This window comes from Heterodontus francisci, chromosome 6 (assembly GCF_036365525.1).
Source record: "Heterodontus francisci isolate sHetFra1 chromosome 6, sHetFra1.hap1, whole genome shotgun sequence".
NCBI lineage: Eukaryota > Metazoa > Chordata > Chondrichthyes > Heterodontiformes > Heterodontidae > Heterodontus > Heterodontus francisci.
Genome location: NC_090376.1, coordinates 49,463,438 through 49,475,845, shown reverse-complemented (window position 1 = coordinate 49,475,845; position 12,408 = coordinate 49,463,438). Strand labels below are relative to the sequence as shown.

The following is a 12,408-nucleotide window of genomic DNA, read 5'->3' as shown; positions in this document are numbered from 1 at the left end:
AGTTGATACTATCACATGCAATTGTCCATTTCTCCAAATCTTCCTGCCTCTTTCAGATGAATCCTCTCTCCCTTCTTAGCTTGCTCAGTTGTTAACTAGCTATTCTCATTTTGGATGTTTCATTTGTATCTTTTTAAAATGTAAGGACTTGTGTGGGTGTATGTGCTTGTAATTTTGTGGGGTTGTGCATGCAGTTTTGTGGGGTTGCTTTTGGGGATTACAGTGTTTACTGCTGATGTTACCAAATTGTAATTTCCAAATCTTGTGCATGATTTTCAATGTCTTTTAGCATATTGTTACAGAAACGTAGGAATTGTCAGACAAGAAAAGACCAGGTCCAACTAGTTTACTCTCTACCATCCTGTTAGTCATTTGATACAATGACAATGGAGTCGTGAATAATCATAGCAGTCAATCCCTATTAATTAGTCCACAACAGACTCAGAAATTACATGACAAAAACAGTAGGTGCTGTGCTTCTTACATACATTTTGTTGCATATGTTGTGAATGGCATCATTCTCCAGGGCTGCAGAAATCTGATTTGTATCAGCTGTCTTGAAAATAGGAGACTTTATTCTCCAGCAGCACAGAGGTCAAATTTCAGTCTCTCGAGTCATACAGATCAGAAATGACCTACCTGATCCACAATGCATTAGCTGACCTCAGCCAAGGTGGGAACATTACAATTAACTACAGGACACCGAGGTTGGAGAAGGAAGAATTTGCCATTAGGAGGTCTCAAGTGCAGCACAGCCACTCCACTAAATTGTGACCAGCTCAAAGGGCAACTTTGTTAAAGATCAGGGACAACCTTTCTGCCTATCAAGCCAGCTAGCACATGTGGATGGCCAAGGGATATGAGTGGAAAGCGGAAGAACAAAATGATTTTCAAAACAATGTATTACTAAAATTAACAGTATTGTTGAATTTTTGAAAATGGGATCTTCAATAATTCTGGATAACATTCTGCCATCTTTAAATAGCAGGTGTGTAATGAGGAGCCTTGGGATTCAATCTATATCCACAGTGAGCTGCCCATTAATTCGTGCCTGTCAACCCAATTCCTCATGTGCTTTGCTGTCACCATGCTGTGCACAACTTTGGCAGTCTGTGTGGACCTTGTTTCCCTATGTGTATTACCACACATTTGTTATTGAATTTGCATTAGATCTTTGTATCAGATTAACAAGTCTGTACTGTAATCACAAGAGTCATGCCATGTTAGTGATACATATTGTAAATAGTGTTCTGATTTAAAGTATATGTAGTGTATAATTGGTATTATGCTTTTGACTTAAACATCCATATAGTGTAAATAGGATTGAAAAGTAGTGGAAAGAATGATATAACTTGTATTATTTATGACTAACAGATTCCCATGTACTGTTATTTTTGCAAAGGGAGAGTGTTGAAGTGCTGGACTGCCACAATGAAGGAGGCATGCTTATGGTCATCGAAAAGATTTGACAAGAAATTGACAAGAGAGATGTGCTCAGAAAATAAATTAGTAATTTTTATAAAGTTTAAGCCAATTCGGATATTTTGTGACAGGCACTTCATGTGTTATGGTCACTAGATGCATCACTTTTAAGGTAGATTTTACAAGACATTGCCAGCCTCACTGGAGGCAGGCCAGGGCGCATGACAGGTAAACATGTATGGCTTACTTTGGAGTGATTCTTAAAGCAAGGCTGTTATTTCATTCACCATTAAAGTCTAGCTTTTTGGCATTGAGCATTTCTCTACTGGAGCATTGAAGGTCTGACATACTTTTGTAGAAGCCTTCAGCTTTCTAAGCCTCACACTCCTGATGTCAGTTATTGCTTAAGTACAAGTTTCAGCTAACCAGGTTGGGTCGATACAAATCCCTTTTGGATGGCTGTCCCAATTGTGCTGTATGAATTGGATGAGAAGGGCCAATTCATTACAGGATAGTATCTTCAAGTTCAGTGATACCTCAAGCAGTCTGTTCACACCCAAGGACCAGTCCTTATAGACCACACCACTCTCTAGAGGTGATCTACATTTGTCAATTGGTCTTCAATGCAGTTGTTGGCCGACTTGCTAACAACCTCAAGGACTGGGAAGAATCTTCCTATAGCTGTGATAGTCACAATTTTATTAGGTTTTTATGCTTCAGGATCCTTCCTGCCCACCACAGGGGACATCTGCCAGATTGGCCAATCTTTCATCGTGCCAGTGCAAAGAAAGTGTTAGCTTTCTAGAAAGTGGGATAGAGACAACAGCGTCACAGACACCAATATAATTTGCACAAAACCAGAATTCAAAAGCAACCATCTCCAATTATTTTACACCTCCACTTAAGGAACTGTAAAACAGTATTCAACATGATTACCCTATGACTATTGTTTCATCCTGCATGCTCATTTAAACGATTGTAGTGTGCAGCCCAGCGCTAAACGTGCTGATGTGTGGCTACATGTCTCAGTGAGGCTAGCGCCACTTAAAGCTAGCCTGCACTACTTAAGGTCAGCTTGCACCTCTTAAAGGAAGGTTGCGTTCTGTCTTGAGCAGGCGGCGGAAGTAGCTGGGGAAGACTGTCCGACCTGCAAGAAGAGTGTTGCAACAGGGAAGAAAGCATGCTCCAAGGTTCACAGATGCTGCACTGGAGGCCTTGGTGCAGGAGGTGGAGAGGAGGAGAAATGTCCTATATCCACAAAGGGCCACAAAGCCTTCCAGACAGACATTACGAAGGCAGTGGAACCAGATAGCTGTGGCAGTCAATACCGTGTTGTGGTTCTGAGGATCTGAATACACTGCCTGAGAGTGTAGTGGAGGCAAATTGAATTGTGGCTTTCAAATGGGAATTGGATAATAACCTGAAGAAAAAAATTTGCAGGGCTATGGAGAAAGGGTGGGGAGTGGGACTAGCTGAGTTGCTGTTGCAGAGAGCCAGCATGGACACGACAAGTGGAATGGCCTCCTTCTGTGCTGTAACCATTCTTTGATTCTACACTCCCCTTATCTATGCTACCGTCCTCACCAAAATGCTGTCTGCACTAGCAGGTTGCATGGGTGCCGCAGATGCCATTTTGAAGGCAAAACAGCACTATAGTGTCAAAAATATGGGCACAAAGCAGAGAATTTTGTGACAGTAGTTTGCAGCTGTGAAGATTGCCAAGCATGGAGATTTGATTAACTTGCTATTTTGCTGTTGGAAAGAGGCAGAAAGTTTGACCCTAAACAACCAAAGATTGCAAATATACTGTAATTATTTAAAATTTAAATTGGATTTGATGCAATTTAATTGGTTTTAACCATTGCATTTTATACTGCAATGATCAAAGTGGTTTTAGAGAAATTGTTTACATTTTAAGTGAGATTTAATCTCTGTGTGGCCATATTCCTTTAACATGGCACTCACTATGAGGACTGAAAATGATATGAAACAAATGAAATGGACATTTGGAAAATAGAAGAACTGAGCCAGCATGAAGTAGGCACCACCTGGTTGCTGCACTATGTGGGAGTAGCCCTGTTATGTCATAAAATTGTATATGATCTGAAGATGGAATGATTGCTGGATGATTTTGTTTTCTTTTCCTTTTATGTCATTTTTTTCTGCAGTTGAACAAATACTTGGCACAGAGACAGCAAATTAATGATCCACTATGGCTCTGTGATTGGACTGCAAGCACAATGATCACACTACTGCCAAAGATATAAACTGGACATGCTGCAAAGGAATCCCAAAGCACCGAATATTTACATATTCTGTGTTTATACAGTAGAAGGGAGAATAAAAGAAAACCTGAATGCATCACGATCCTTCACTCACTGCAGATTAACTTTTACCTTTTTACTTTTCATTTAGTTCCATAACTATTCACAAAGGGCTGTTAAAAGGCACTTGTGGCTAAAGAACATTAAAGAAATTGAATCAAACACAATTTTGGAAAAAGAATAGACAACAGATACATGTTACAATTTGATTACTCTTTAAAAAATGTATTCCCAGTCTAATGGGTTCCAACATTTATTTACTATTAGGCTATGGCCAGTGGGTGGTAAAAAGTGTGTGCATGAAGCACCTTAACTGTTACCATCTACTCTTCCGTCACTATCCTCTTCCCCAAGTGCCATTTGCTATTACGACAGAATATAATGGGAAACCCATTGAAAGAGATATTTGGAAATAAAACAATTGAACAGACATAAAATAGGTGTCAAGAAGAAGCTTGTAAGAGGCAGTTTTTGAGTTGACCACATTGCACTGAGCCAGGGGACCTCTTAGCTAGCTTTTCTGAGATGATTCATAGCATGTACTGATTATATGAGCACACACAGACCGAAGTGATGTAAGTAATATAACTATGTCTTAATATAAACAGTTTCAATCAGTAGTTGAAAGATTTGTCTTAAGAGTACTATTGTAATGTGTTCACACCAATATTCAGTGTCTTCTGGGGAAATTGCTACTGTGCAGAGCAAGACCAGCAATTTCCAGGTTCAGACCTCAGATACAGTGAAGCGTGTAAGCATTAATTAATGTTCACCTTTTTTCACCAGCAATTGCAATATAACTCTCCATTAAATCAAAATGTAATTATATTTCTGCTTTTATTATAATCATTCTAACAACACGCCTATCAAGTAGCAGCATATAAAATGAACAAATATGTTATGATGTGGTGTAAATGTGTTCAAAACTTATCTTTAGTGAATGCAAATATTCAAGATATTTAGGGCTCCGGGGTAAATGTCGCAACTTCAGATGCAATGAATATTTATAAAAGCTGTCTCTCTGGCCAAGGAGGGTTTTGCTGTCGTGGCAAATCCATTTGTGAGAAAAAAAGAGATTTTCCTGTATATTTAGGACTGATATAGGATGCTCTTTATACAAAGAGTGGTTAATGTATGGAATTGACTCTTGGAGTGTAAGTGGAGTTAAAATAAAAACCAGGAATCATTTGAGAAATAATTGAATACTGCAATAGAGGAACTTCAGAGTCAAGAACATGCCATGAATGTCACACTATTACAAGCAATGTCTTTAGATTCCATTTAGAAATGAAGGGCAGCAACATCTAATGTTATCATCTGGCAGAATACAGATACCTTTTATTTGCACAATTGGCAAAGATCGTTGTTTTACAAATGAGGAAGCTCATTTATTCTCATCCTGCAGATTGATAAGTCGCCTGTGAAAACTAATATCCACTTGACAGCTTTTAGCTTGATGTAGAATTCAACACTTGGTATAAAAGCTGCACAGAGATTTCAGGAATCATTTCCTGAGTCAGATAGTCATTAGTTAATTGGAAATACAGGTTCGTTTTGTTCACTCAATTGGCAATGTGAAAAATTATTATTCCTATTGAAACTCACTACGGACAAAGCATGCAGAATGTTTTCCTGAGGTTGGGTCGACTTTAGTTCAATCATAGTCTCGTCTGAAATTATGGGTCAACATGAAAATTAGCAGATCTGCTCCTACGCTCATCAATTATGTCCCTGTAATTTACTATTAATACTCGTAATGGGGGCATCGCTAGCAAGGATGGCATTTATTGCCCATCTATAGTTGTTCTGAGAAGGTGATGGTGGGCTGTCTGCTTGAACCATTGGATTCTCAGTGGTATTCTTTGTTATGGTTTGATATAACTGAGTAACTTGCTAGACCATTTAAGAGGACGGTTAAGAGTCAATCACATTGATGTGGGACTAGAGGTGCATCTAGGGCAGATCGGGTAAGGATGCCAGGTTTCCTTCCCTAATGGACATTAGCGAGTCATTTGGGTTGTAATGACAGCCCAACAACTTCATGGTCACTTTTACAGATACCAGCGTTTTATCTCCAGATATTTTAACTGAATTCAAATTCTCAAACTGCTGTGGTAGGATTTGACCAGTGGCATGGAGGGAAATAGACTGGAAAATCAAGTTGAGTTATTGATGTTAGCTTTTTCTCAGCAAGAATTGTGCACAATATGGTTTAATTTCCACCTGCTCTGCACCTGATAAAAGCCAGTTGGATCTTTAGATTTGGCCCGAATTGCATATTCATGGCATTGATAACCATTTAGAGTAAAGTGTTTTTTGGCTGGAAAAAATACAACTGAGCCAGGAAATCTCTGCTGAACCTATGGAGCAGCAGCATCTGCAAACACTCTGTTCCACAGATGCAGCTGTGAAGCTGCTGCTTCAGAAAGGGGAGGAAAGAAGCATTATCCTGTTCTTCACTCTGGGATATCTTCACCACAGGAGAACAGTCAGACTGTGTGGGTATGGGGGAGGTAGATGATAAAAGGGTAAATGATGTAACCAACACCCTGAGGATCTAGAAGCCAACAATTAAGATTGTCAACCTGAGAAAATTTGCCAAGTTAAGGCTATCCAGCATTTCCCTACAGATGTTTGCCACAAAGTGTTTCCTGACAAAATTTGAAGAGCGCTTACAGTGACATGCAACTGGCCATCTTGCATCCCATTGAGTGCTTGAGTCAGCAGGGTTGGTTTCGGGTCCCATTCCAGATAGGCCAATGAGGTGAGACTGGAGCGCTAGCTCTGAGTATTGGATTGTGTTCAGTGGGGGTACTTGTGTCAAGTGGTTTTGGGTGACCCCTACCCTATGTAAATGGTAAGTAGGGCTCTTTGGCCATATTTGCAGCCATCTAGGAGAAGGTACTCTGAAGATAAAAACCAAAAGGAAGGAACAGCAAATCCATAGCTATTCTTTCCTAGTAAGAGGCTCAAGAATCTCATGTGTGAGACTTGAGTTAAGACCTGCTCTAGGACAGAAAACAGTAAATGAACAGACGTCTCTAGTAGTAGATTGATTCACTTCATGTGGTGATGGGTTGGTTTGTCACAATAGTTAACAAAAATACCCCACAATTTGAAATAGCTCAAGGGCGCATGTTTTATGGTCTCAAGACTATAGGGATAAGAAAAATCACATAAAAGCAAGTCTTAATTTGATACAATGTTCTCTGAAACCAAGTATCTTTTATGTTTTTTTTATGACGGCTGGAAATCCAAAATATTTTTTAACAGTAGAAAGTGAGAGAATTAAGTGCTGGTTGTTTTTGCATGGTTTAGAGCAGACTGAAAAATTCTGTTTCCATGTATGGGAAATTCAAATACTGTAGACAACTTAAGTGGAGACAGGAACAGAAAAAAGGTGATGACAAAGATCTTGGTATCAAGTCTAGTTCAGCCAGGCATAAAATGACTCAAAACTGATTTTGAAACTTCTAAGCTTTTATCTGGGGATTACAGACATTCAGCAAGGAGAACTGTCAAAGCCTAATTCTAATGCTCAATGTGAACACAATTCAATTGTTGTTGCTGTTGTATATGTTTTAATAATCTTAATAATCTGCGGCACAGTGGCGCAGTGGTTAGCACCACAGCCTCACAGCTCCAGGGACCCGGGTTTGATTCTGGGTACTGCCTGTGCGGAGTTTGCAAGTTCTCCCTGTGACTACGTGGGTTTTTGCCGGGTGCTCTGGTTTCCTCCCACGGCCAAAGACTTGCAGGTTGATAGGTAAACTGGCCATTGTAAATTGCCCCTAGTGTAGGTAGGTGGTAGGGAATATGGGATTACTGCAGGGTTAGTATAAACGGGTGGTTGTTGGTCGGCACAGACTCGGTGGGCCAAAGGGCTTGTTTCAGTGCTGTATCTCTAAATAAATATTGCATTTGCTGCGGCATCTTTAACTTATTGAACAAGATGGTTGATGAGCATAAAAGGAAACCATACAGAAGTTAACCCTTGTAATTATATAATTTGAAGTTGATATTTGTATTGTGCCTTTGTGTAGGAATGATTTTTTGTTTCTTAGAATTAGCGTTTTTCAACATGGCACTAAAAGAATTATGGGCTGAATTTTACCAGACTCTCGACACCACGGGTTGCGGCGCAGAGGCCAGTAAAATTCAGCGGGGAGAGGCCCGCCTCGACATGTGATGTGAAGGGCCTGCCGCATATTACTGGCGTACTGGCGGTGGAGGGACTTCGGTACACCCGCACCGCCCCTCCACCCCCCTGCTGCCTGGTGGTGGGCCCTTCATCTTAATATTTAAATAAGCAATAAAGAGATGTAAATGAATTTACCTACAGGCAGCGGCCGTACCAGGCCGATTTTACAGCTGCCGTCCATACTCTCCGCACCTTCAGAACTCCGTATGGAGTTCCGAGTTGAGAACCTGATGGGGAGGGGGGGGGGAGGAATACAATTTTCAGGGCAGGATGGGTGGAGGAGTGGGGAAAACATTTTTTATTGGCTGTGGGGATGGTGGGAAAGGATTGAAGGACAGAGTGCAAAGTTTGGGGTTTAAAGGTCAGGACTGTCAAGAATGGTTTTTTGGTGGCGGGGGGAGAGGGAAATTAATTTATTGTGTGATCATTGGGTGGGGGTGGAAGTAGCGCTTTTATGTTAAATGTAATGTTTTTATTGAATGTTAAAGTGCTGGTCCCTTTAAAAATTAAAATCTCTGCCAAGGGCTTAAAGCCTTTTAAAAATGGCACCAGTACCTGCGCAGTGGCGCCAGATGCTGTTGCGGAGGATGCGGCGGCCACCCCCTCTACGTCACCGGGGCAGCCACTCCACCCACTCTATTTAAATCAACCCCTGCGCGTAATATTGTGGGGGCTGTGCGGTGGCTCTTCCATGTTGGAAGGTCGTCGCTCTCACAATGCGCCGCCACGGAGCGCACACTAATAAAATCCAGCCCTACATACAGGAAGTAGTTAGTGTGAATGGTTCTCAACATGTAGCTATAATGCCACAACACTGAGTTATCTCAAGAGTCCCAGCAACCTAATCATGTCCCAGTGCAATCATCTATTGGCAGCACTCCACAGGATAGCAGTTTGACCAAAAGGAGGTATCTCTCATGGAGCGACAGACAAAACAGACTGTCACCTTCAGAATATCAGGCAAATGCCATTGACAAGAAAAAGCCATTTGAAGTATCAATACTAAGCCCGTTTTAAAAAAGGTGGCTTGCTAGGCTTGTGATGTTACATCCAAATTCAGTATCAGTGATGGGCAGTCATAGTCTGACGAGGATAAGTAAGAAATGCTAGAGCAAAAAATCTGAGCACTTGATTGACACTAAAAGTATTTGCAACAAATTATTCAAATTTCCTCTGGTTCAGACCCGCGATGAATCTGCAAATCATTGGTCATAACTGTAACATTTAAAAGAGCTCATCCTCCTTATTTTTAAGGTCTTTTAAAGTTGTTTAAAATTAAACTCTATGCTGTTTGTAATGATTCCACTCGAGAGCACTTCCTGGATTGGATGTCACCAGAGTGGCCTTGCAGGGAAACAGGGCGCGATGAGGGGGGGGGGCATGGAGGGTCCGTCACCTTGCTTTCGCAATGCAATTTTGCTGGGGGCAGGATAGGCCGAAGACAACCTTCCTGCCCTGAGGGCACTTGAGGCCATTAAGTGGCCTATTACCAGCTTCACCAACTTCTTGCCACCACTGGGATTTAAACAGCGGTGGTGAGGGTGGGGTGGGGCGGGGGGGGTGGTGGTGGCCTCTGCCACGCAGGGAGGTCACCCAGTAAAACGAGATCTCCCTGCGATCTTGGGTGGGGGCCCTATCCATGGGCAATCTGTGGCCCACAGAGGGCTGCCTCTGAGAAAACCTACACCTCCCTGAACACCCGCTCCCCTTGCAGTAAACGCTTACCTCGGCTGCCCCACTTCACTCACCTTGGGTCCAGGCTCCAGCGCTGGGCCTGGGTCCAAGGTTTCTTGCAGTACCAGCAGTGGCTTCCACTCCTGGAGGCGCTGCTGATACTACTGAGCTGCTGGCCCTCCGATTGGACGGCAGCTCTTGGAGGTGGGATCCCCATTTTTAAAGAGATAGTGATTCCGGTGCTGGGTACTTAAGTGCCTGAGTGCGTGCTGGTAGATCGCCCCAGCGAGGGCGGAGTTGTGTTCGTCTCTTAAAGGACAAGGCAGGGTTACCTCACCTTTTCATCCCGGAGCCAGCAGCCTCCCCGGTGCAACAAAATCCAGCCGACAATGTGCAATACAGCTGAAAAGACAAGAAAATACTTGTATTTATAAAGCGCCTCTCACAACCTCAGGACATCCCAAAGCTCTTTACAGATAATTAAATACTTTGAAGTGTAGTCACTGTTGTAATGTAGAAAACGCAGCACCCAATTTGCACACAGCAAGCTCCCACAAACAGCAATGCGATAATGACCAGATAATCTGTTTTAGTGATGTTGGTTGAGCTAAATATTGGCCAGGACTCTAGTGAAAACTCAACTGCTCTTCTTCAAAATAGTGTCATGGAATATTTTCCGTCCACCTGAAAGGGCAAACGGGGCCTCAGCGTAACATCTTATCTGAAAGACAGTTATAGTGACAATATCAATGAGCATTCTAGTGTGTGGTCCTTGTAAAGCACCTTTACTTTGGAGTGCACACGACTGCAGCTGTGCATTTTGTATATCAGCAACAATGGAACCCATGAACATAAATAACCCAACCTTTATCTGATAAAGAATCTTTATCTAATACCTCAGAAATCTTGAAATTTCTGGGTTTCCCAACCAATTAGCGTGAGTGGGCGTGATGATGACCCACGCGATGTGATTTCACTATTTCTACTATTTAAAGGGACAGTCCAAACATGCAAACTGAAGCAATTGGAGTTGAGAAGGAGAGAGAGAAAAATGTTGCCATGGAAGGCAGAAGGCCAAAGGCTGCACTTAGCTTTAGTGACACCACCTCCTTGGATAGGAGCTGTAAGCAGCCGGAGGGATATTTTGTTCCCTAGCAATGGGAGGAAAAAGCCAGCTGGGGACATCAAGAACATGTACTTGGAGGTGGCACAAGAGGTCAGCAGTAGTAGTGTGATGCCATGCTGCTGGACCAATGCAGAAAGTGGTTCAGTGACCTAAGCAGGGCAGGAAAGGTGAGAGCAATGGCACATTCACCCCCCCCCCCTCCACCCCCCACCTTGCTCACTGTGCCTTCTCAAGCCTACTGCAGAACATAACTTCTTGCACCAACTTACCATGCAACTGCACTCACTCCCCTCTGTCTATGCACTTCTTCACATGCCCATCAGTCTATCCACCTCCTCACATGCCCATCAGTCTATCCACCATTGACACTCACCCTCATCTTTATGCATCATAGTCACACTCAACAAATACTCTCCACCCATCCATTCAACACATGCCATTACTCTCACTTACAGGTCTCTTCTTTCTCTCCTTTCAGGACAAGACAGCACAGAACATGAGGGAGAGGCAGAGAAACAGAAGTGGTCCTCCAGCCAGCTTGTAATTGACAGCTGCAGAGGAGGAGGTGGTAGAGATCAGCAGAGACTTGGCATGTGTGGCCGGCGCACTTGGGGTGATTGGGGCCTTCCAGCTACCTGGCAACAGAATTAAATATTAGACAGTCATATGGTATACAATTCTCAGTCATGTTGGTTTCATGTCAACAGCAAATGAAACATGATCATGTGCATAACGAGAACTTCACCTTCTTACCTTGACAGTATTCTTTCATGGCTTTTATCTCCCACAGGGCCTTCACGCGTCTCACAGAAGGTGGTGCAGATCCTGACGCGATGATGACTTCTCAGAGGTGCTCACTCCTTCTGAGGGTTCTCCATCACTTATGCAGACCATGCATCAGCTCAGATACTCGCACTTAATTGGGAGAACTTAGAGAGATAATTGGGTTTTCACATGGTGAGCAGGAGTAGATTGTGGAGTCAGGGATGGCAGTGGAGCTTGCCAGTCGGAGCTCTGCTCAGCTGGACACAAATGCTGTACCTCGGGGCCCTTCGACGAACAGGATACTTCCTGAGCAACAGCAGAGAATGTATGATGTACTGGTATGCCTACCATTGTGTACCACTGCAGAGAGATTGGAAGAGTCCATCTGAAGCATGAATGGCATGTGTCTCAGGCCTTTGCAATGATGCCTTCTTCCATGGAAAGAGTGGCCAAATACATGCAACATCAAGTGAGGCAATCAGCAGTGCATGTAGGCCTTCACCATTGGCTTACACATTATGAATGCCACCTTAATTAGGATGAACAATATCCTAGCCTTGGCTGTTCATCACCCTACTGATCTGCAGCTCCCCTTGGCAGTCAATGGCATTACCATCAATGAATCCCCCACTGTCAACATCCTGGGGGTTACCATTGACCAGAAACTTGTGGGAGAATCTAGAACCAGGGGTCACTGTTTAAAAATAAGGGGTTGCCCATTTAAGACAGAGATGAGGAGAAATCTTTTCTCTCAGAGGGTTGTGAGTCTTTGGGACTCTCTTTCTAAAAAAGGCGGTGGAAGCAGAGTCTTTGAATATTTTTAAGGTAGAGGTAGATAGACTCTTGATAAGCAAGGGGGTGAAAGGTTATCAGGGGCTAGGTGGGAATGTGGAGTA

At 42.8% G+C, this 12,408-nt stretch overlaps 1 protein-coding gene across 5 annotated transcripts in view; it reads left to right on the top strand.

Moving 5' to 3' along the window:
* Positions 1 to 12,408, top strand: part of sgcg (sarcoglycan, gamma) — a 702,223-nt gene that overhangs the window by 259,461 nt on the left and 430,354 nt on the right. Inside the window, exon 1 of one of the 5 annotated variants that reach the window (XM_068033634.1) lies at positions 11,399 to 11,416. The exons of the other annotated variants lie outside the window; for them this stretch is intronic. Within the exon in view, the coding sequence (XP_067889735.1) occupies positions 11,414 to 11,416 (3 nt within the window). The 5' untranslated portion in view covers positions 11,399 to 11,413. Of the gene's footprint in view, positions 1 to 11,398; positions 11,417 to 12,408 lie in introns of those variants that run through there. 5 annotated transcript variants of the gene reach the window in all.